General features: G+C 50.4%; 1 protein-coding gene across 2 annotated transcripts in view; it reads left to right on the top strand.

Moving 5' to 3' along the window:
• ELMO2 (engulfment and cell motility 2) overlaps positions 1-22,090 on the top strand; it is a 59,473-nt gene that overhangs the window by 4,632 nt on the left and 32,751 nt on the right. For both annotated transcript variants that reach the window (XM_038750255.1, XM_038750254.1), the window contains exons 2-9: positions 8,861-9,038; positions 10,427-10,467; positions 10,705-10,777; positions 11,660-11,710; positions 12,057-12,238; positions 14,743-14,842; positions 17,830-17,981; positions 18,078-18,156. In XM_038750255.1, coding sequence (XP_038606183.1) covers positions 8,961-9,038; positions 10,427-10,467; positions 10,705-10,777; positions 11,660-11,710; positions 12,057-12,238; positions 14,743-14,842; positions 17,830-17,981; positions 18,078-18,156 — 756 coding nt within the window. In that variant the 5' untranslated portion in view covers positions 8,861-8,960. The remainder of the gene's footprint in view (positions 1-8,860; positions 9,039-10,426; positions 10,468-10,704; positions 10,778-11,659; positions 11,711-12,056; positions 12,239-14,742; positions 14,843-17,829; positions 17,982-18,077; positions 18,157-22,090) is intronic.

Below are 22,090 nucleotides of genomic sequence, written 5' to 3'. Positions count from 1 at the left end.
CAATAATGAGAATAATAATAATAATGGTATTTGTTAAGCACTTTCTATGTGCCAGGCAGTGTACTAAGCGCTGCTCAATAAATAGCATTGAAGGAATGGATGAATGTACTGAGCACCTAAGTGCTGTGGAGGGTGCGGCTGGGGTGAATATCAATAATGAGAATAATAATAATAATAATAATGGTATTTGTTAAGCGCTTTCTATGTGCCAGGCACTGTACTAAGCGCTGCTCAATGAATAGCATTGAAGGTATGGATGAATGTACTGAGCACCTAAGTGCTGTGGAGAGTGGGGCAGGGGTGAATATCAATAATGATAAAAATAATAATAATAACGGTATTTGTTAAGCGCTTACTATGTGCCAGGCACCGTACTAAGCGCTGCTCAATAAATAGCATTGAAGGAATGGATGAATGTACTGAGCACCTAAGTGCTGTGGAGTATGGAGCTGGGGTGAATATCAATAATGATACTAATAATAATAACGGTATTTGTTAAGTGCTTACTATGTGCCAGGCACTGTACTAAGCGCTGGGGGCACTGATTAAGCGCTGCTCAATAAATAGCATTGAAGGAATGAATGAATGTACTGAGCACCAAAGTGCTGTGGAGGGCTGGGCTGAATATCAATAATGATAGTAATAATAATAATAATAACGGTATTTGTTAAGCACTTTCTATGTGCCAGGCACTGTACTAAGCGCCGCTCAATAAATAGCATTGAAGGTATGGATTAATGTACTGAGCACCTAAGTGCTGTGGAGTATGGAGCTGGGGTGAATATCAATAATGATACTAATAATAGTAATGGTATTTGTTAAGCACTTACTATGTGCCAGGCACTGTACTAAGCGCTGGGGGCACTGATTAAGCGCTGCTCAATAAGTAGAATTGAAGGAATGAATGAATGAATGCGCTGAGCACTGAAGTGCTGTGGAGGGCCGGGCTGAGGTGAATATCAATAATGATAATAATAATAACGGTATTTGTTAAGCGCTTACTATGTGCCAGGCACTGTACTAAGCACTGGGGGCACTGATTAAACGCCGCTCAATAAGTAGAATTGAAGGAATGAATGAATGTACTGAGCACTCAAGTGCTGTGGAGGGCCGGGCTGGGGTGAATATCAAAAATGATAATAATAACGGTATTTGATAAGTGCTTACTATGTGCCAGGCACTGTACTAAGCGCTGGGGGCACTGATTAAGCGCCGCTCAATAAGTAGAATTGAATGAATGAATGTACTGAACGTAAGTAATTATTTTACTTGTACATATCTATTCTATTTATTTTATTTTGTTAGTATGTTTGGTTTTGTTCTCTTTCTTCCCCCTTTTAGACTGTGAGCCCACTGTTGGGTAGGGACGGTCTCTATATGTTGCCAATTTGTACTTCCCAAGCGCTTAGTACAGTGCTCTGCACATAGTAAGCACTCAATAAATACGATTGATGACGATTGATGATGATGATAATGTACTGAGCACTAAAGTGCTGTGGAGGATGGGGCTGGGGTGAATATCAATAATAATAATAATAATGGTATTTGTTAAGCACTTACTATGTGCCAGGCACTGTACTAAGCGCTGGGGTAGACACAAGCAAATCAGGTGGGATAGCAGAGAACTAGGGAGACAGAAAGAGAGCGGAGAACTAGGGAAGCAGAGACAGAGAGAGACAGCAGAGACAGAGAGAGACAGCAGAGAGCTAGGGAGACAGAGAGAGAACAGAGGACTAGGGAAGCAGAGACAGAGAGAGCAGAGATATAGAGAGACAGAGAGACAGAGACCTAGGGAAGCAGAGACAGAGAGCAGAGATATAGGGAGACAGAGAGACAGCAGAGAACTAGGGAAGCAAAGACAGAGAGCAGAGATATAGAGAGACAGCAGAGAACTAGGGAGACAGAGAGCAGAGACCTAGGGAAGCAGAGACAGAGAGAGCAGAGATATAGGGAGACAGAGAGACAGCAGAGGACTAGGGAGACAGAGAGAGCAGAGACCTAGGGAAGCAGAGACAGAGAGAGAGCAGAGATATAGAGAGACAGCAGAGAACTAGGGAAGCAGAGACAGAGAGCAGAGATCTAGAGAGACAGAGACAGCAGAGAACTAGGGAGACAGAGAGAGAGCAGAGAACTAGGGAGACAGCAGAGAACTAGGGAAGCAGAGACAGAGAGAGCAGAGATATAGGGAGACAGAGAGACAGCAGAGGACTAGGGAGACAGAGAGAGAGCAGAGACCTAGGGAAGCAGAGACAGAGAGAGCAGAGAACTAGGGAGACAGAGAGCAGAGATCTAGAGAGACAGAGACGGCAGAGAACTAGGGAGACAGAGCAGAGAACTAGGGAGACAGCAGAGAACTAGGGAAGCAGAGACAGAGAGCAGAGATATAGGGAGACAGAGAGACAGCAGAGGACTAGGGAGACAGAGAGAGAGCAGAGACCTAGGGAAGCAGAGACAGAGAGAGAGCAGAGATATAGGGAGACAGCAGAGAACTAGGGAGACACAGAGAGCAGAGACCTAGGGAGACAGAGAGAGAGCAGAGAACTAGGGAGACAGCAGAGAACTAGGGAAACAGAGACAGAGAGAGCAGAGATATAGGGAGACAGAGAGACAGCAGAGGACTAGGGAGACAGAGGGAGAGCAGAGACCTAGGGAAGCAGAGACAGAGAGAGAGCAGAGATATAGAGAGACAGCAGAGAACTAGGGAAGCAGAGACAGAGAGCAGAGATCTAGGGAGGCAGAGAGACAGCAGAGAACTAAGGAGACAGAGAGCAGAGAACTAGGGAAGCAGAGACAGAGAGCAGAGATCTAGGGAGGCAGAGAGACAGCAGAGAACTAAGGAGACAGAGAGCAGAGAACTAGGGAAGCAGAGACAGAGAGCAGAGATATAGAGAGACAGAGACAGCAGAGGACTAGGGAGACAGAGAGAGAGCAGGAACAGAGAGAACAGAGGACTAGGGAAGCAGAGACAGAGAGAGCAGAGATATAGAGAGACAGCAGAGAACTAGGGAGACAGAGAGCAGAGAACTAGGGAAGCAGAGACAGAGAGCAGAGATATAGGGAGACAGAGAGAGACAGCAGAGGACTAGGGAGAAAGAGCAGAAACAGAGAACAGAGGACTAGGGAAGCAGAGACAGAGAGGGCAGAGATATAGGGAGACAGAGAGAGAGCAGAAACAGAGAGAACAGAGGACTAGGGAAGCAGAGACAGAGAGAGCAGAGATATAGAGAGACAGCAGAGAACTAGGGAGACAGAGGAGATAGAGAGCAGAGAATTAGGGAAGCAGACAGAGCAGAGATATAGGGAGACAGAGGGAGACAGCAGAGAACTAGGGAGACAGCAGAGAACTAGGGAGACAGAGACAGCAGAGAGCTAGAGAGACAGAGAGAGCAGAGACAGAAAAGAACTAGGGAAGCAGAGACAGAGAGAGCAGACATAGGGAGACAGAGAGACAGCAGAGAACTAGGGAAGCGGAGACAGAGACAGCAGAAAACTAGGGAGACAGAGAGAGCAGAGAACTAGGGAAGCGGAGACAGAGAGAGGCAGCAGAGAAGTGGGGATGCAGAGAGACAGCAGAGACATAGATAAAGCAGATATAGGGAGACAGAAAGCAGAGATATAGGGAGACAGAGAGACAGCAGAGAGCTAGGGAGATAGAGAAAGCAGAGATATAGGGAGACAGAGACAGCAGAGAATTAGGGAAGCAGAGGCAGAGAGAGCCAAGAACTAGGGAGACAGAGAGAGACTGCAGAGAACTAGGGAGGCAGAGAGAGCAGATAACTAGGGAAGCAGAGACAGAGAGAACAGAGATCTAGGGAGACAGAGAGAGACAGCAGAGAACTAGGGAGACAGAGACAGAGAGGGAGCAGAGATATAGGGAGACAGAGAGCAGAGACAGGGAAACAGGGAGAAAAGGAACAGAGTCAGCGAACAGGGAGACAAATGGAGAGTCAGAGAGCAACAAAAGAGAGAGACAGTGGAGAGAGCAGGGAAACAGAGTCAGAGGGAGAAAAGGCACAGACTCAGAGAGAACAGGGAGACAGGAACAGGGAGAGACAGAGAGGAACAGAGAGTCAAGCAGAGAGAGATGAAAGAGAGACAGAAGAGAATAGGGAGAGACAGAGAGAGCAGAGAACAGGGAAACAGTCAGAGGGAGAGCAGGGAGATGAACAGAGAGAGTCAAAGAGAAATGGAGAGACAAGAGAGAGAGAGAGAGAGAGAGAGAGGCAGCAGGGAAACAGAGTCAGAGGGAGAAAAGGAACAGAGTCAGAGAGAACAGGGAGATGAACAGAGAGTCAAAGAAACAGACAAAAGACAGACAGCAGAGAAACAGGGAAACGGAGTCAGAAGGAGAAAAGGAACAGAGTCAGAGAGAGAACAGGGAGACAGGAACGGGGAGAGACAGAGAGGAACAGAGAGTCAGAAGCAGAGATGAAAGAGACAGAAGAGAGACAGAGGCAGAGATGAAAGAGAGAGACAGAAGAGAAATAGAGACAGACAGCAGAGAACAGGGAAACAGAGTCAGAGCAAGGAGATGAACAGAGAGAGTCAAAGAGAAACAGAGACAAGAGAGACAACAGAGAGATAGAGAGAGACAGCAGGGAAACAGAGTCAGAGGGAGAAAAGGAACAGAGAACAGGGAGATGAACAGAGAGTCAAAGAAACAGACAAAAGACAGACAGCAGAGAAACAGGGAAACAGAGTCAGAAGGAGAAAAGGAACAGAGACAGAGAGAACGGGGAGACAGGAACGGGGAGAGACAGAGAGGAACAGAGAGGCAGAAGCAGAGATGAAAGAGACAGAAGAGAAATAGAGACAGAAGAGAGACAGAGAGGCAGAGAGAAGCAGAGATGAAAGAGAGAGACAGAAGAGAAATAGAGACAGAAGAGAGACAGACAGCGGAGAACAGGGAAACAGAGTCAGAGGGAGAGCAAGGAGATGAACAGAGTCAAAGAGAAACAGAGACAAGAGAGAGAGACAGCAGAGAGACAGAGAGAGACAGCAGGGAAACAGAGTCAGAGGGAGAAAAGGAACAGAGAGAGCAGGGAGATGAACAGAGAGTCAAAGAGACAGACAAAAGACAGAGGGACAGCAGAGAAACAGGGAAACAGAGTCAGAAGGAGAAAAGGAACAGAGACAGAACAGGGAGACAGAGAGGAACAGAGAGTCAGAAGCAGAGATGAAAGAGAGACAGAAGAGAGACAGAGGCAGAAGACAGAGAGCAACGGAGAGTCAGAAGCAGAGAGAGATGAGAGACAGAAGAGAAATAGGGAGAGACAGAGAGAGACAGCAGAAAACAGGGAAACAGAGTCAGAGGAAGAGCAGGGAGATGAACAGAGAGAGACAAGAGAGAGAGACAGCAGGGAAACAGAGTCACTGTCAGAGAACAGTGGAGACAGGAACGGGGAGAGACAAGAACGACAGGTAGAGAAACAGGGAAACCGAGTCAGAGGGAGAAAAGGAACAGAGTCAGAGAGAACGGAGACGAACAGAGTCACAGAGAAACAGACGAGAGACAGCGGAGAAATGGGGAAACAGAGTCAGAAGGAGAAAAGGAACAGAGTCAGAGAGAGAACAGGGAGAGACGGAGAGGAACAGAGTCAGAGAGAGACAAAAGAGATAGAGGGAGAAAGCAGCGTGCCTCAGTGGAAAGAGCCCGGGCTTTGGAGTCAGGGGTCATGGGTTCAAATCCCGGCTCCGCCGCCCGTCAGCTGGGTGACCTTGGGCGATCACTTCACTTTTCTGGGCCTCAGTTCCCTCATCTAGAAAATGGGGATTAAGATTGTGAGCCCCACATGGCACAACCTGATCACCTTGTATCCTCCCCAGTGCTTAGAACAGGGCTCTGCACGTAGTAGGTGCTTAACAAATACCAAAATTATTATTCATTCATTCATTCAATCTTCTTTATTCATTTCATTCACTCATTCAATCGTATTTATTGAGCGCTTCCTGTGTGCAGAGCACTGTACTAAGCGCTTGGGAAGTACAAGTCGGCAATGTATAGAGACGGTCCAAAACAGACAAGGGCTCACAGTATAGAAGGGCCATTCATTCATTCAATCATATTTATTGAGCGCTTACTGTGTGCAGAGCACTGGACTAAGCGCTTGGGAAGTACAAGTCGGCAACATCTAGAGACGGTCCCTACCCGACAGCGGGCTAACAGTCTAAAAAGGGAAACAAGACAAAACATATTAACAAAATAAAATAAATAGAATAAATATGTACAAACATATTATTATATTAGAAATATTATTATTATTAAAATGGGGATTAAAAGTGTGAGCCCCCCCGTGGGACAACCTGATGACCTCGTATCTCCCCCGGCGCTTAGAACAGTGCTTGGCACATAGTAAGCGCTTAACATAATAATAATAATAATGATGGCGTTTATTAAGCGCTTACTATGTGCAAAGCATTGTTCTAAGCACTGGGGAGGTTACAAGGTGATCAGGTTGTCCCACGGTGGGCTCACAGTCTTTATCCCCATTTTACAGACGAGGTAACTGAGAGCCCAGAGAAGTGAAGTCTCACAGCCGGCAATTGGCGGAGCCGGGATTCGAACCCATGACCTCGGACTCCAAAGCCCGGGCTCTTTCCACCGAGCCACGCTGCTTCTCTAATCAGATATCATCATCACACTATCGAGCGCCTGGTGGCGTCCAGTACAGTTAGCGGACACGCTCTCCGGCGTCCAGGAGGTCGGGTGAAAAACCCCTTGGCTTCTCTCGGTCGGATTTTGGCTCTTGAGGTGTCCCGTTGGGTCCTCGTCTCCCGGGGAGGGGTCCAAAGAGGTGTCCCCCAATTTCCCCCCACCCCCTGCCTCAGTTTCCACCTCCGGTCCTCCCGCCCGCCTCTCCCAGGCCCGAGGGGGCCGGGCCTATTTACGAGCCCCCACGTTTCCCGGCTTCGAGACGCTTTCGCTCCCATTTCCTCTTCTTTTCCGAAACCGAAATGGAAGAGAGGAAGCCCCGGGGTCAGACCGAACCCTTCCCCCTCCCCGCCCCCGGGGAAACTGAGGCAGAACTTGTTTAGCCTTCACTGTAGCGGGGGTCCGGGTTCTAATCCCGGCGCCGTTGCTTGTCCCCCGGGTGAGCCGGGGCGAGGATCTTCCCTTCTCTGGGCCTCGGTTTCCTCCTCTGGGAAACGGGGGTTGGAAAAGTGGCTCGGCCTCAAGGGAAGGAAGGGGCGGGTCAAAGGACGTGGGTTCTAATCCTGGCACCATTCATTCATTGTCGTATTTATTGAGCGCTTACTGTGTGCAGAGCACTGGAGTAAGCGCTTGGGAAGTCCAAGTTGGCAACATCTAGAGACAGTCCCCACCCAACAGTAGGCTCACAGTCTAGAAGGGGAGACAGACAACAAGACATATTAACAAAATAAAATAAATAGAATAAATCTGCACAAATAAAATAAATAAATGAGTAGAGTAATTCATTCATTCAATCGTATTTATTGAGCGCTTACTGTGTGCAGAGCACTGGAGTAAGCGCTTGGGAAGTCCAAGTTGGCAACACATAGAGACGGTCCCCACCCGACAGTGGGCTCACAGTCTAGAAGGGGGAGACAGACAACAAAACATAATAAAATAAAATAAATAGAATAAATCTGCACAAATAAAATAAATAAATTAGTAGAGTAATTCATTCATTCATTCAATCGTATTTATTGAGCGCTTACTATGTGCAGAGCACTGGACTAAGCGCTTGGGAAGTACAAGTTGGATGAAAACTGAGCCCCCCGTGAGACAACCTGGTCACCTTGTAACCTCCCCAGCGCTTAGAACAGTGCTTTGCAAATAGTAAGCGCTTAATAAATGCTATCATTATTATTATTCTTCTCTGTGCCTCAGTTCCCTCATCTGTAAAAATGGGGATTCATTCATTCATTCAACCGTATTTATTGAGCGCTTACTGTGTGCAGAGCACTGGACTAAGCGCTTGGGAAGTACAAGTTGGATGAAGACTGGGAGCCCCCCGTGAGACAACCTGATCACCTTGTAACCTCCCCAGTGCTTAGAGCAGTGCTTTGCACCTAGTAAGCGCTTAATAAATGCTATCATTATTATTATTATTCTCTGTGCCTCAGTTACCTCATCTGTAAAAATGGGGATTCATTCATTCAATCGTATTTATTGAGCGCTTACTGTGTGGCGCTTGGGAAGTACAAGTTGGATGAAGACTGTGCCCCCCGTGAGACAACCTGATCACCTTGTAACCTCCCCAGCGCTTAGAACAGTGCTTGGCACATAGTAAGCGCTTAATAAATGCTATCATTATTATTATTATTCTCTGTGCCTCAGTTCCCTCATCTGTAAAAATGGGGATGAAGACTGTGAGCCCCCCGTGAGACAACCTGATCACCTCATAACCTCCCCAGCGCTTAGAACAGTGCTTTGCACATAGTAAGCGCTTCACAAATGCCATCAATATTATTTTTCTCTGTGCCTCAGTTACCTCATCTGTCAAAATGGGGATGAAGACTGGGAGCCCCCCGTGAGCCAACCTGATCAGCTTGTAACCTCCCCAGCGCTCAGAACAGTGCTTGGCACATAGTAAGCGCTTAATAAATGCCATCATTATTATTATTAGTGCCGTGCTCTGCACGCCCAATAAATACGGTTGAATGAATGAATGAATAAATGCCATGATTAGACTGCCTTTGAAATGCCTTTTAGACTGTGAGCCCACTGTTGGGTAGGGACTGTCTCTATATGTTGCCAATTTGTACTTCCCAAGCGCTTAGTACAGTGCTCTGCGCATAGTAAGCGCTCAATAAATGCGATTGATGATGATGATGATTATTATTATCATAGCCGCGATAATAATAGTAATAAGAAATAACCTGTGGATCTGGACAGAGACGCCGGAGCTCTCCGACCATCCGTCGGGGAGGGCTTCCCGGAGGCGGCGCGGCGGCCGCGGGGAGCGTGCCGAGCGTCCAGGAAGCGGCCGGCGACCATGCCGCCCCCGTCCGACATCGTCAAGGTGGCCATCGAGTGGCCCGGGACCAACGCCCAGCTCCTTGAGATCGACCAGGTAAGACGCCGCCCGCCTCCTCATCGCAGAGGAGCGGCCCGGCGCGGCGGAAAGGGGCCCGGGCTTTGGAGTCAGAGGTCGTGGGTTCGAATCCCGGCTCCGCCAGCTGTCAGCTGGGCGACTTTGGGCCGGTCGCTTCACTTCTCTGGGCCTCAGTGACCTCATCTGGAAAATGGGGATGAAGACTGGGAGCCCCCCGGGGGACAACCTCATCACCGTGTATCCTCCCCAGAGCTTGGCACATAGTAAGCGCTTAATAAATGCCATTATTATTATTATTATTATTATTATTATTATTATTCTCTGGGCCTCGGTGACCTCATCTGGAAAATGGGGATTAAGACTGAGCCCCACGTGGGACAACCTGATCACCTTGTTACCTCCCCAGCGCTTAGAACAGTGCTTGGCACATAGTAAGCGCTTAACAAATGCCATCATTATTATTATTATTATTCTCTGGGCCTCAGTGACCTCATCTGGAAAACGGGGATGAAGACTGTGAGCCCCCCGTGGGACAACCTGATCACCTTGTATCCTCCCCAGTGCTTAGAACAGTGCTTTGCACATAGTAAGCGCTTAATAAATGCCATCATTATTATTATTAGTATTATTCTCTGGGCCTCAGTGACCTCATCTGGAAAATGGGGATTAAGACTGTGAGCCCCCCTTGTGACAATCTGATGATCTTGTATCCTCCCCAGTGCTTAGAACAGTGCTTGGCACATAGTAAGCGCTTAACAAATGCCATCATCATTATTATTATTATTCTCTGGGCCTCAGTGACCTCATCTGGAAAACGGGGATGAAGACTGTGAGCCCCCCGTGGGACAACCTGATCACCTTGTATCCTCCCCAGCGCTTAGAACAGTGCTTGGCACATAGTAAGCGCTTAACAAATGCCATCATCATTATTATTATTATTCTCTGGGCCTCAGTGACCTCATCTGGAAAACGGGGATTAAGACCGTGAGCCCCCCGTGGGACAACCTGATCACCTTGTATCCTCCCCGGCGCTTAGAACAGTGCTTTGCATGTAGTAAGCACTCAACAAATGCAATTATTATTGTTACCATTATCATCATTAACGACAATGTTATTAATATTTATTGTTATTCATCATCAATCGATTAACTTATCAATCAACCGACAGTGGATTATTAATTAATTAATTTATTATTAATATTGGTCTCAATGCTATTAATTATTTTTTATTTATTATTGTTATTATTGGCGCTTAACAAATGCCATCATTACTACTACTACTACTATTACTACTTACTACTACTACTACTACTACTACTACTACTGGCATTTGTTAAGCGCTTACTACGTGCAAAGCACTGTTCTAAGCGCTGAAGCGGCGCGTGACGCCCCGTGTCTCTCTGCAGAAGCGGCCCCTGGCTTCCATCATCAAGGAGGTGTGCGACGGGTAAGCGGGGGGGCGTCTCCCCCATCCCGGGACCCCCCGGATCAGTCCCGTCCCGTCCCTCCTCACCCCCGGGATGACGGACATCGGTCCTCCAGACCCGCGGGGGCGGCGGAAGGGAGGCCCCAGAGGCCGGCGGGTTGGGGGGGGATGGCGGGGGTCCCGGGGTGGGGGTGGGGGGTCCCCGTTTGAGCCGCGCCCGTCTGTCCGTCCCGCCCCCGGCCCCCCTGGTGCGTCCAGCTGGTCCCTGCCGAACCCGGAGTTCTACACGCTTCGCTACGCCGACGGCCCGCAGCTCTACATCACAGAGCAGGTGGGACCCCCCCCCCGCCCCCTGACCTCTGACCCCCAGGCGGTCTGCGCCCTGGACCCCCACACCCCCTGACCTCTGACCTCCACACAGTCTGCCCCTGGAAACCCCTGACCTCGACCCCCAGTCGGTCTGCCCCCTGGACCTCCCCCACCCCCTGACCTCTGACCCCCAGACAGCCTGCCCCCCGGACCCCCCACTCCCTGGCCTCTGACCCCTAGACAGCCTGCCCCCTGGACCCCCCCCCACCCCCTGACCTCTGACCTCCACACAGTCTGCCCCCCGGACCCCCCTGACCTCTGACCCCCAGACGATCTGCCTCTTGGACCCCCACCCCCACCCCCTGACGTCTGACCCCCAGACGGCCCATCCCCAGGACCCCCCCAGCCCCTGACCTCTGCCCCCAGGACCCCCCAGGCCCTGACCTCTGCCCCCCGAACCCCCCACCCCCTGACCTCTGACCCCCCCACACAGTCTGCCCCCAGGACCCCCACCCTCCCCTGACCACTGACCACCAGTCTCCCCCCACCGGGCCCCCTGACCTCTGACCCCCCCCATAGTCTGCCCCCAGGACCCCCACCAGTCCCTGACCTCTGACCGCCACACAGTCTTCCCCCCCAGACCCCCACCCTCTGACCTCTGACCCCCAGATGGCCTGCCCCCAGGACCCCCCCAACCCATGACCTCTGACCCCCAGGCAATCTTCCCTCTGGACCCCCTGACCTCTGACCCCCAGGCAGTCTACCCCCACCCTCCTGACCTCTGACCCCCACGCAGTCCGCCCCCACCCCCTGACCTCTGACCCCTGACCCCCAGACGGCCCCCGCCCCCCCCCCCCCCCCGACCTCCTAACTGACCCGTCTTCCTCCTCCTGGTCTGGGCCAGACCCGCAGCGACATCAAGAATGGCACCATCCTGCAGTTGGCCGTGTCCCCGGTACGTACGCGACGCCCTCCCTCCCCCCACCCCCCCCCGCCTCTCCCCTGGCTCCCTGCCCCGGCCCCGCCCCGGGGTAGACATTCATTCATTCCGTCGTATCTATTGAGCGCCGAGCGCTGTACTGAGCGCTCGGGAAGTCCAAGTCGGCCACAGAAAGAGAGACGATCCCCGCCCACAACGGGCTCCCGGCCCAGGAGGGAGGAGGAGGCGTTCGTTCACTCACTCCGTCGTATTTACTGGGCGCCGAGCGCTGTACTGAGCGCCGGGGGAGTCCGCGGTCGCCGATCCCGCCCGTGGTCCGCCGCCCGTCATCCCGCGCATCCCGGGGCGTTGTTCCCGGCAGTCGCGGGCGGCCCGGCAGCTGCTGGACCGGATCCAGTCGTCTCCCACGGAGCCGCGCCTGGAGGCCATGAAGGAGCTGGCCAAGCTGTCGGCCGACGTCACCTTCGCCACCGAGTTCATCAACATGGAGGGGGTCGCCGTGCTCACCCGCCTGGTGGAGGCCGGAGCCAAGCTCCTCTCCCAGTAGGACCCCCGCGGCGGGCGGGCCGGGGGGCGCGGGGGGCGCGGGCGGGCCTCTGGGCGCGGTCCCTACCCAACAGCGGGCTCACAGTCTAGAAGGGGTTAATGAGGATGGCGTCTGTGAGCGGAGCACTGTACTGGAGACGGTCCCTACCCAACAGCGGGCTCACAGTCGAGAAGGGGTTAATGAGGATGGCGTTTGGGAAGCGCTTAATGTTCATTCATTCATTCATTCAGTGGTATTTATTGAGCGCTGCCTGCGGAGCGCTGGACTGAGTGCTTGGGAAGTCCAAGTTGGCAACATCTAGAAGTGGTTCCTACCCAACAACGAGCTCAAAGTCTAGAAGGGATTAATCATGATGGCATTTAAGCGCTTAGTATTCATTCATTCGTTCATTCCGTGGTATTTATTGAGCGCTTCCTGCGTGCAGAGCACTGGACTGAGCGCTTGGGAAGTCCAAGTTGGCAACATCTAGAGACGGTCCCTACCCCACAACAGGCTCACAGTCTGGAAGGGGTTAATGAGGATGGCGTTTGTGAAGCGCTTAATATTCATTCATTCATTCAGTGGTGTTTATTGAGCGCTTACTGTGCGCAGAGCACTGGACTAAGCACTTGGGAAGTCCAAGTCGGCAACCTAGAGAGACGGTCCCTACCCAGCAACGGGCTGACAGGCGGCGGAGCGGGGATTCGAACCCAGGACCTCTGACTCCCAAGCCCGGGCCCTGGCCACCGGGCCACGCTTCCTTCGTGCCGGGCACTGTACTAAGCGCCAGGGTGGAGAGGAGCAAATCGGTTGGGCAGCGGGGGGAGATGCCGGGCCCGGGATTCGGGAGGTCCCAGGTTCTAATCCCATCTGCCCACGCTATTTACTCATTTATTTTACTCTATTTATTTATTTTACTCTATTAATTTTACTCTACTTACTTATTTTACTCTATTTCCCTCTATTTACTTATCTATTTTGCTCTATTTATTTTACTCCATTTATTTATTTTGCTCTATTAATTTTACTCTATTTTACTCTATTTTACTCTACTTATTTATTTTACTCTATTTTACTCTATAGATTCATTTTACTCCATTCAGTTATTATACTCTATTTATTTTACTCTACTTATTTACTTTACGTATTTATTTTACTCCGTTCATTTATTTTACTCTATTTTACTCTATTTTACTCTACTTATTTATTTATTTTACTCTAGTTTACTCCATTTATTTTACTCTAATTATTTTACTCTCTATTTACTTATTTATTTTACTCTATTTTACTCAACTTATTTATTTTACTCGATTTTATTCTACTTGTTTATTTTACTCTATCTTACTCTACGTATTTATTTTACTCCATTTATTTTGCTCTATTTCACTCTATTTTACTCTACTAATTTACTTATTTTACTCTTTAAACTCAATTTATTTTACTCTACTTATTTATTTTACTCTAACTTTATTTATTTTACTCTATTTCACTCTATTTTTCACCATGTATTCATTTTACTCTATTTTACTCTATTGATTTATTTAACCTATCGATTTATTGATTTTACTCTAGTGATTTTATTCTATTTGTTTATTTTACTCTATTTTATTCTATTCATTTATTTTACTCTATTTTACTCTACTTTATTTATTTTACTCTATTTTACTCTATAGATTCATTTTACTCCATTCAGTTATTATACTCTATTTATTTTACTCTACTTATTTACTTTACGTATTTATTTTACTCCGTTCATTTATTTTACTCTATTTTACTCTATTTTACTCTACTTATTTATTTATTTTACTCTAGTTTACTCCATTTATTTTACTCTAATTATTTTACTCTCTATTTACTTATTTATTTTACTCTATTTTACTCAACTTATTTATTTTACTCGATTTTATTCTACTTGTTTATTTTACTCTATCTTACTCTACGTATTTATTTTACTCCATTTATTTTGCTCTGTTTATTTATTTCACTCTATTTTACTCTACTAATTTACTTATTTTACTCTTTAAACTCAATTTATTTTACTCTACTTATTTATTTTACTCTAACTTTATTTATTTTACTCTATTTCACTCTATTTTTCACCATGTATTCATTTTACTCTATTTTACTCTATTGATTTATTTAACCTATCGATTTATTGATTTTACTCTAGTGATTTTATTCTATTTGTTTATTTTACTCTATTTTATTCTATTTATTTATTTTACTCTGTTTTACTGTATTTATTTTACCTATTTATTTATTTTACTCTACCTGTGCCTATTCATTCTATTCATTTTATTTTGTTAACACGTTTCGTTTTCTGGCCCGTCTCCCCGCTTATCGCCCGTGAGTCCGACGCTGGGGAGGGACCGGCTCCCGACGTTCCCGACCTGGACTTCCCCGGCGCTCAGTCCAGTGCTCCGCACACGGGAGGCGCTCAATAAATACGACCGAACGGATGACCAGATATCATCCGGTTCTTATCCTGATTATTTTGTTTTCCCCCCCTCTCCGGTCCCAGCTACAGCGAGACGCTGGCCTTCACCCTCACCGCCTTCCTGGAGCTGATGGACCACGGCATCGTGTCCTGGGATTTGGTCTCCGTCACCTTCATCAAGCAGGTGCGATACGCCTTCCTACTTACTGAGCGCTCCCCGCGCGCGCTCGCGCGGAGGGCACGGGTTCGAATCCCGGCTCCGCCACCTCTGAGCCGGGTGACTTCTGGCAGGTCGCTTCTCTGAGCCTCGGTTCGTTCGTTCCTTCATTCATTCAGTGGTGTTTATTGAGCGCTTACTGTGTGCAGAATTCCTTCATTCATTCAATCGTATTTATTGAGCGCTTACTGTGTGCAGAATCCCTTCATTCATCCATTCAGTCGTATTTATTGAGCGCTTACTGTGTGCGGAGCACTGGACTAAGCGCTTGGGAAGTTCAAGTTGGCAACATATAGAGACGTGGGCCCTACCCAACAGCGGGCTTACAGTCTAGAAGGGATTAATAATAATGGCATTTAAGTGCTTAATATTCATTCATTCATTCAATTGTATTTATTAGGCGCTTACTGTGCGCAGAGCACTGTACTAAGCGCTTGGGAAGTACAAGTTGGCAACCTAGAGAGACGGGGTCCCTACCCAACAGCGGGCTTACAGTCTAGATGGGATTAATAATAATGGCATTGAAGTGCTTAATATTCATTCATTCATTCATTCAATTGTATTTATTAGGCGCTTACTGTGCGCAGAGCACTGTACTAAGCGCTTGGGAAGTACAAGTTGGCAACCTGTGGAGACGGGGTCCCTACCCAACAGCGGGCTCACAGTCTAGGAGGGATTAATAATGATGGCATTTGTTAAGCGCTTAATATTCATTCAGTCGTACTTATTGAGCGCTTACTGTGTGCAGAGCACTGTGCTAAGCGCTTAGGAAGGACAAGTCGGCAACATCTAGAGATGGGGTCCCTACCCAACAGCGGGCTCACAGTCTAGAAGGGATTACTAATGATGGCATTTGTTAAGCGCTTAATAGTCATTCATTCATTCACTCATTCAGTCGTATTGATCGAGCGCTTACTGTGTGCAGAGCACTGTACTGAGCGCTTGGGAAGGACAAGTTGGCAACATGTAGAGACGGGGTCCTTACCCAGCAGCGGGCTCACGGTCTAGAAGGGATTAATAATGATGGTGTTTGTTAAGCGCTTAACAGTCATTCATTCATTCGTTCAGTCGTATTATGGAGCGCTTACTGTGTGCAGAGCACTGTACTAAGCGCTTAGGAAGGACAAGTCGGCAACATCTAGAGACGGTCCCTACCCAACAGCGGGCTCACAGTCTAGAAGGGATTACTAATGATGGCATTTGTTAAGCGCTTAATAGTCATTCATTCATTCACTCATTCAGTCGTATTGATCGAGCGCTTACTGTGTGCAGAGCACTGTACTGAGCGCTTGGGAAGGACAAGTTGGCAACATCTAGAGACGGGGTCCTTACCCAGCAGCGGGCTCACGGTCTAGAAGGGATTAATAATGATGGCGTTTGTTAAGTGCTTAATAGTCATTCATTCATTCATTCATTCAGTCGTATTTACTGAACGCTTACTGTGTGCAGAGCACTGTACTAAGCGCTTAGGAAGGACAAGTCGGCAACATCTAGAGACGGTCCCTACCCAACAGCGGGCTCACAGTCTAGAAGGGATTACTAATGATGGCATTTGTTAAGCGCTTAATAGTCATTCATTCATTCACTCATCCAGTCGTATTTATCGAGCGCTTACTGTGTGCAGAGCACTGTACTGAGCGCTTGGGAAGGACAAGTTGGCAACATGTAGAGACGGGGTCCTTACCCAGCAGCGGGCTCACGGTCTAGAAGGGATTAATAATGATGGCATTTGTTAAGTGCTTAATATTCATTCATTCATTCACTCATTCAATCGTATTTATCGAGCGCTTACTGTGTGCAGAGCACTGTACTAAGCGCTTAGGAAGGACAAGTCGGCAACATCTAGAGACGGTCCCTACCCGACAGCGGGCTCACGGTCTAGAAGGGATTAATAATGATGGCGTTCGTTAAGTGCTTAATAGTCATTCATTCATTCATTCATTCAGTCGTATTTACTGAGCGCTTACTGTGTGCAGAGCACTGTACTAAGCGCTTAGGAAGGACAAGTCGGCAACATCTAGAGGCGGTCCCTACCCAACAGCGGGCTCACAGTCTAGAAGGGATTAATAATGGTGGCATCTTCAAGGCCCCGCTGAGAGCTCACCTCCTCCAGGAGGCCTTCCCAGACTGAGCCCCTTCCTTCCTCTCCCCCTCGTCCCCCTCTCCATCCCCCCCATCTTACCTCCTTCCCTTCCCCACAGCACCTGGATATATGGATAGATGTTTGTACGTATTTATTACTCTATTTATTTATTTTACTTGTCCATATCTATTCTATTTATTTTATTTTGTTAGTATGTTTGGTTTTGTTCTCTGTCTCCCCCTTCTAGACCGTGAGCCCGTTGTCGGGTAGGGACTGTCTCTAGATGTTGCCAGTTTGTACTTCCCAAGCGCTTAGTACAGGGCTCTGCACATAGTAAGCGCTCAATAAATATGATTGATTGATTGATTAATGGGAATTAAGAGCGTGAGCCCCACGTGGGACGGCCTGATCACCTTGTATCTCCCCCAGCGCTGGGAACCTAGTGAGCGCTTCGCAAATGCCGCCGTCATTATCGCCTGGGCCTCAGTTTCCTCCTCCGTCAAATGGGAATTAAGAGTGTGAGCCCCACGTGGGACCACCCGATCCCCCTGTATTGCCGCCATCATTACTGTTATTACTCCGTTCCCTGTCTCCCCCTTTTAGACTGCGAGCCCACTGTCGGGACCGTCTCTCTACGTTGCCAGCTCGGCCTTCCCAAGCGCTTAGTACAGTGCCCTGCACGCAGGAAGCGCTCAATAAATACCATTGATGGATTGATCGAATTCGAGGCGATGAGGCCGTCCCCCCAGCAGCGGCGGAGCGGGGATCAGAACCCGCGACCGCCCGAGCCCGGGCTCCGGGGCGGGGGGACGGGACGACGGGGACGGGGCTATGTTTTGGACGCCCTGGTCAGCCCTCCCTCCCCGCCCAGATCGCGGGCCACGTGAGCCAGCCCTTGGTGGACGTGTCCATCCTGCAGCGGTCCCTGGCCATCTTGGAGAGCGTCGTCCTCAACAGCCAAGCCCTCTACCACAAGGTCGCCCAGGAGGTCACGGTCGGCCAGCTCACCGCCCACCTGCAGGTGTAAGGGCCCCCCCGCGGGCGTCCAGTACACTCCCCCGGGGCGGGCGGGCGGGCCGAGGGGTCCGTCCGACCGTCCATCCGTCCGTCCGCCCGCAGCTCCAACCAGGAGATCCAGACGTACTCCATCGCCCTCATCAACGCGCTCTTCCTCAAGGCCCCCGAAGACCAGCGCCAGGTACCGCCCACCCCATCCCCTCCTTCCGGCCTACTTACTGAGCGCTCCCCGGGCGCGGAGCGCTCGCTGGACCGGAGCGCCGGGCGATCCCCGCCCGCGACGCGCTCACGGTCTAGAAAGGGGGGAGACGGACGCGCGTTCGCCCGTTCGTTCATTCGGTCGTACTTATTGAGCGCCCACCGGGTGTGGAGCGCTGTGCTGAGCGCTCGGAAAGCCCAGTTCAGCAACGGGGAGAGACGGTCCCTGCCCACAGCGGGCTCACGGTCTAGGAAGGGGGGAGACGGACGTTCATTCATTCAGTCGTACTTATTGAGCGCTCACTGGGTGTGGAGCGCTGTACTGAGCGCTTGGAAAGCCCAGTTTGGCAACAAAGAGAGACAATCCCTGCCCACAGCGGGCTCACAGTCTAGAAAGGGGGGAGACAGATGTTCATTCATTCAGTTGTACTTATTGAGTTCTTATTGGGTGTGAAGCGCTGTACTGAGCACTTGGAAAGCCCAGTTCGGCAACGGGGAGAGGCGGTCCCTGCCCACAGCGGGCTCACGGTCTAGAAAGGGGGGAGACGGACGTTCATTCGTCCATTCGTTCATTCATTCAGTCGTACTTATTGAGCGCTTACTGGGTGTGGAGCGCTGTACTGAGCGCTCGGAAAGCCCAGTTTGGCAACAGAGAGACACAGTCCCTGCCCACAGCGGGCTCACGGTCTAGGAAGGGGGGAGACGGACGTTCGTTCATCCATTCATTCAGTAGTACTTATTGAGCGCTCACCAGGTGTGGAGCGCTGTACTGAGCGCTCGGAAAGCCCAGTTTGGCAACAGAGAGAGACGAACCCTGCCCACAGCGGGCTCACGGTCTAGAAAGGGGGGAGATGGACGTTCATTCGTCCATTCATTCATTCAGTGGTACTTATTGAGCGCTCACCGGGTGCGGAGCGCTGTGCTGAGTGCTCGGAAAGCCCAGTTGGGCAACGGGGAGAGGCGGTCCCTGCCCACAGCGGGCTCATGGTCTAGAAAGGGGGGAGACGGACGTGCGTTCGCCTGTTCGTTCATTCGGTCGTACTTATTGAGTGCTCACTGGGTGCGGAGCGCTGTGCTGAGCGCTCGGAAAGCCCAGTTCGGCAACGGGGAGAGACGGTCCCTGCCCACAGCGGGCTCACGGTCTAGAAAGGGGGGAGACGGACGTCCATTCGTTCATTCATTCAGTCGTACTTATTGAGCGCTTACTGGGTGTGGAGCGCTGTACTGAGCGCTCGGAAAGCCCAGTTCGGCACCAGAGAGACACAGTCCCTGCCCACAGCGGGCTCACGGTCTAGGAAGGGGGGAGACGGACGTTCGTTCATCCATTCATTCGGTAGTACTTATTGAGCGCTCACCGGGTGTGGAGCGCTGTACTGAGCGCTTGGAAAGCCCAGTTTGGCAACGGGGAGAGGCGGTCCCTGCCCACAGCGGGCTCACGGTCTAGAAAGGGGGGAGATGGACGTTCATTCATTCAGTCGTACTTATTGAGCGCTTACTGGGTGTGGAGCGCTGTACTGAGCGCTCAGAAAGCCCAGTTTGGCAACGGAGAGAGGCAGTCTCTGCCCAGGACACGCTCACAGTCTAGAAAGGGGGGAGATGGACGTTTGTTGAGCGCTTACTGTGTGTGGAGCGCTGTACTAAGCGCTTAGAAAGCCCAGTTCGGCAGCAGAGACAATCCCTGCTCATGGTCTCAAAGGAGAGAGATGGACATTCATTCATTCATTCAGTCCTGCTTATTGAGCGCTCACTGTGCGCAGAGCGCTGTACTAAGCGCTCGGAAAGCCCAATTCGGCAACAGAGAGAGACAATCCCCGCCCACAGCGGGCTCACGGTCTAGAAAGGGGGAGACGGACCACAATTCAGTCGTATTTATTGAGCGCTTACCACGTGCGGAGCACTGTACTGAGCGCTCGGAAAGCATAATTCGGCAAGAGAGAGAGACAATCCCTGCCCACAACAGGCTCATGGTCACAAAGGAGGGAGACGGACATTCATTCATTCAGTCCTACTTGTTGAGCGCTCACTGGGTGCAGAGCGCTGTACTGAGCGCTTGGAAAGCCCAGTTCGGCAGCAGAGAGAGACAATCCCCGCCCACAACGGGCTCACGGTCTCGAAGTGGGGGACGGACATTCATTCAGTCCTACTTATTGAGCGCTCACTGTGTGCAGAGCGCTGTACTAAGCGCTCGGAAAGCCCAGTTCAGCAACCGAGAATCCCTGCCCGCAGCGGGCTCACGGTCTAGAAAGGGGGAGACGGACAATAATTCAGTCGTATTTATTGAGCGCTTACCACGTGTGGAGCGCTGTACTGAGCGCTCGGAAATCCCAGTTTGGCAACAGAGAGAGACAATCCCTGCCCACAGCGGGCTCACGGTCTCAAAGGAGGGAGGCGGACATTCATTCATTCATTCAGTCCTACTTATAGAGCGCTCACTGTGTGCAGGGCGCTGTACTAAGCACTCGGAAAGCCCAATTTGGCAACAGAGAGAGACAATCCCTGCCCACTACAGGCTCACGGTCTCGAAGTGGGGGACGGCCATTCATTCAGTCCTACTTATTGAGCGCTCACTGTGCACAGAGCGCTGTACTAAGCGCCTGGAAAGCCCAATTCGGCAACAGAGAGAGAGAATCCCCGCCCACAGCGGGCTCACGGTCTAGAAAGGGGGAGACGGACAACAATTCAGTTGTATTTATTGAGCGCTTACCGCGTGCGGAGCACTGTACTGAGCGCTCGGAAAGCCCAGTTTGGCAACAGAGAGAGACAATCCCTGCCCACAATGGGCTCACGGTCTCAAAGGAGGGAGACGGACATTCATTCATTCATTCATTCATTCAGTCCTACTTATTGAGCGCTCACTGGGTGCAGAGCGCTGTACTGAGCGCTTGGAAAGCCCAGTTCGGCAGCAGAGAGAGACAATCCCCGCCCACAGCGGGCTCACGGTCTAGGAAGGGGGGAGACGGACAACAATTCAGTCGAATTTATTGAGCGCTTACCACGTGCAGAGCACTGTACTGAGCGCTTGGAGAGCCCAATTCGGCAACAGAGACAGACAGTCCCTGCTCACAACGGGCTCATGATCTCAAAGGAGGGAGACGGACATTCATTCATTCATTCAGTCCTACTTATTGAGCGCTCACTGTGCAAAGAGCGCTGTACTAAGCGCTTGGAAAGCCCAGTTCGGCAGCAGAGAGAGACAGTCCCCGCCCACAACGGGCTCACGGTCTCAAAGTGGGGGACGGGCATTCATTCAGTCCTACTTATTGAGCGCTCACTGTGTGCAGAGCACTGTACTGAGCGCTTGGAAAGCATAATTCGGCCACAGAGAGACAATCCCTGCCCACGACGGGCTCACAGTCTAGAAAGGGAGAGACAGACACCAATTCAGTCGCATTTATTGAGCGCTTACCGTGCGCAGGGCACTGTACTGAGCGCTTGGAGAGCATAATTCGGCTACAGAGAGACAATCCCTACCCGACAGCGGGCTCACGGCCTAGAACGGGGGGAGATAGACATTCACTCATTCATTCGATAGTACTTATTGAGCGCTTACTCTGTGCAGAGCACTGGACGAAGGGCTGGGGAAGATAACGATGGGCTTTGTTCAGCGCTTACTATGTGCTAAGCGCTCTTCTAGGAGCTGGGGTGGATAATACCACTAATGGTATTCTTTCAGCGCCTACTATGTGCCCGGCACTGTTCTAAGCGCCGGGGGAGACCCGAGGTCATCGGGTGGCCCCCCGTGGGGCTCCCGGTCTCCACCCCCATTTTCCCGATGAGATCACTGAGGCCCGGAGAAGGGAAGCGGCTCGCCCAAAGCCCCACAGCTGATGAGCGGCAGGGGTGGGATTAGAAGTAGCGCTTAGTACAGTGCACACAGTAAGCGCTCAGTAAATACGATTGATCCCGGCTCCGCCACT

This window comes from Tachyglossus aculeatus, chromosome 8, assembly GCF_015852505.1.
Source record: "Tachyglossus aculeatus isolate mTacAcu1 chromosome 8, mTacAcu1.pri, whole genome shotgun sequence".
Classification (NCBI taxonomy): domain Eukaryota; kingdom Metazoa; phylum Chordata; class Mammalia; order Monotremata; family Tachyglossidae; genus Tachyglossus; species Tachyglossus aculeatus.
This window is presented reverse-complemented; position numbering and strand designations above follow the sequence as displayed.